The sequence below is a fragment of the Austrofundulus limnaeus genome, unplaced genomic scaffold, assembly GCF_001266775.1.
Source record: "Austrofundulus limnaeus strain Quisiro unplaced genomic scaffold, Austrofundulus_limnaeus-1.0 Scaffold680, whole genome shotgun sequence".
Classification (NCBI taxonomy): domain Eukaryota; kingdom Metazoa; phylum Chordata; class Actinopteri; order Cyprinodontiformes; family Rivulidae; genus Austrofundulus; species Austrofundulus limnaeus.
The window spans coordinates 165,349-166,754 of record NW_013953082.1 but is presented as its reverse complement, the minus strand read 5'-3'; the positions used below and the strand labels follow the sequence as shown (position 1 = coordinate 166,754).

Here is a 1,406-nt window from a genome sequence, read left to right as displayed (position 1 = left end):
AGATAGATAGATAGATAGATAGATAGATAGATAGATAGATAGATAGATAGATAGATAGATAGATAGATAGATAGATAGATAGATAGATATTTGTGTGGAGTTACAACTAACCTACTTTTTCAGCCATATCCAAACCCTCAGAATAGGTGACAGGAGAAAGTTCCTTGTCTTTGAGTATTTTAATTGTATCTTCATCATTTCTCAGGTCCAGCTTGGTGCCCACAAGGATTATTGGTGTGTCTTTGCAGTAGTGTTTCACTTCTGGATACCACTGGAGAAGTAAAAAGATTGTGTTTTGCAGTACTAACCACTGACAGTGTGTGTAGTATGTGTAGTAACTGCAGGTCTCACCTTCTCATAAACACGATCAAAGGAAGCTTGACTGTTGACTGAGAAGCAAATCATGATCACATCCTGAGAAAGGAAAAAAGACTAATTTAAAGGAGACGTGCTTTTAAATCTTTCTTTTTTCATATTTAAATCCTTCAGTTTGGGTCGATATAAAATGGAATAGCAATCCTTTGGTCAGAATTCCTCCTTATTGTAACTCTTCACCTCGTTTCTGAGCTGTGTCTCAGACCAACTCGTTTTGATGCTGTTTTTTTTTTCAACTCAAACAAGGTTCTTCACACCACACCCACCTCCAGCTTCTAGACTGGTTCATTCTAGCTTGATAAAGAGGTTTATGACTATATAGCAGTGCAGACACTTTTTATTTACAAACTACGTAATTGAAAGATGTCAACAACAGGAAACTTGTCCATTAAGCCWTATATGTTGCATCCAGAGTCTGACCCAGAGCCAGAGGAGAATGAAGACGACCACATTGTAGCTGCTAGGTTCAGACCTTATTGAGAGGTTCTGTTGCAGACACTGCGATGTAATAGTTCAGAAAAGATCATAGAAAATAAAGAAAACTGAACAGGTTGAAAAAAGGACCCAAATAGAATAAAAAGATAAATTTGCAGAACCGGGAGAGACTAAATTAATGGCAAAAAAATGGATTTTGCATAATATATCTCCTTTGASAACAATATTTCATTAGAATAGACATATTATTACATGAAAATTTGCTTGAAACCAAAAACAACAATAAAACCATTTTTACTTTTATCTTATTTTATCCTGGACCCTTCATCGTGTGCAGAAATGGTTAATAGCTAAAAGGAAAAATTTGAAATAATATCAAAAGACAAAATGTGAAAACATACCGTCTGTGGATAGGACAGAGGTCTGAATCTGTCATATTCATCAATCCCTGATGTGTCCCATAGTGCCAGTTCCACTGGTTCCCCATCCACCATCACCTCGGCAAAGTAGTTGTCAAACCTGTGAAAACAAGCAGGTAAAACAACGTGTACACACACACACACACACACACACACACACACACACACACACACACA

At 36.8% G+C, this 1,406-nt stretch overlaps 1 protein-coding gene across 1 annotated transcript in view; it reads right to left on the bottom strand.

Moving 5' to 3' along the window:
* The window catches only part of LOC106531821 (ras-related C3 botulinum toxin substrate 1), a 14,855-nt gene that overhangs the window by 2,591 nt on the left and 10,858 nt on the right, over positions 1-1,406 (bottom strand). Inside the window, exons 7-8 of the mRNA XM_014027749.1 lie at positions 352-414; positions 112-271 (exon numbers count right to left, since the gene is read on the bottom strand). Of these exons, the coding sequence (XP_013883203.1) occupies positions 112-271; positions 352-414 (223 nt within the window). The remainder of the gene's footprint in view (positions 1-111; positions 272-351; positions 415-1,406) is intronic.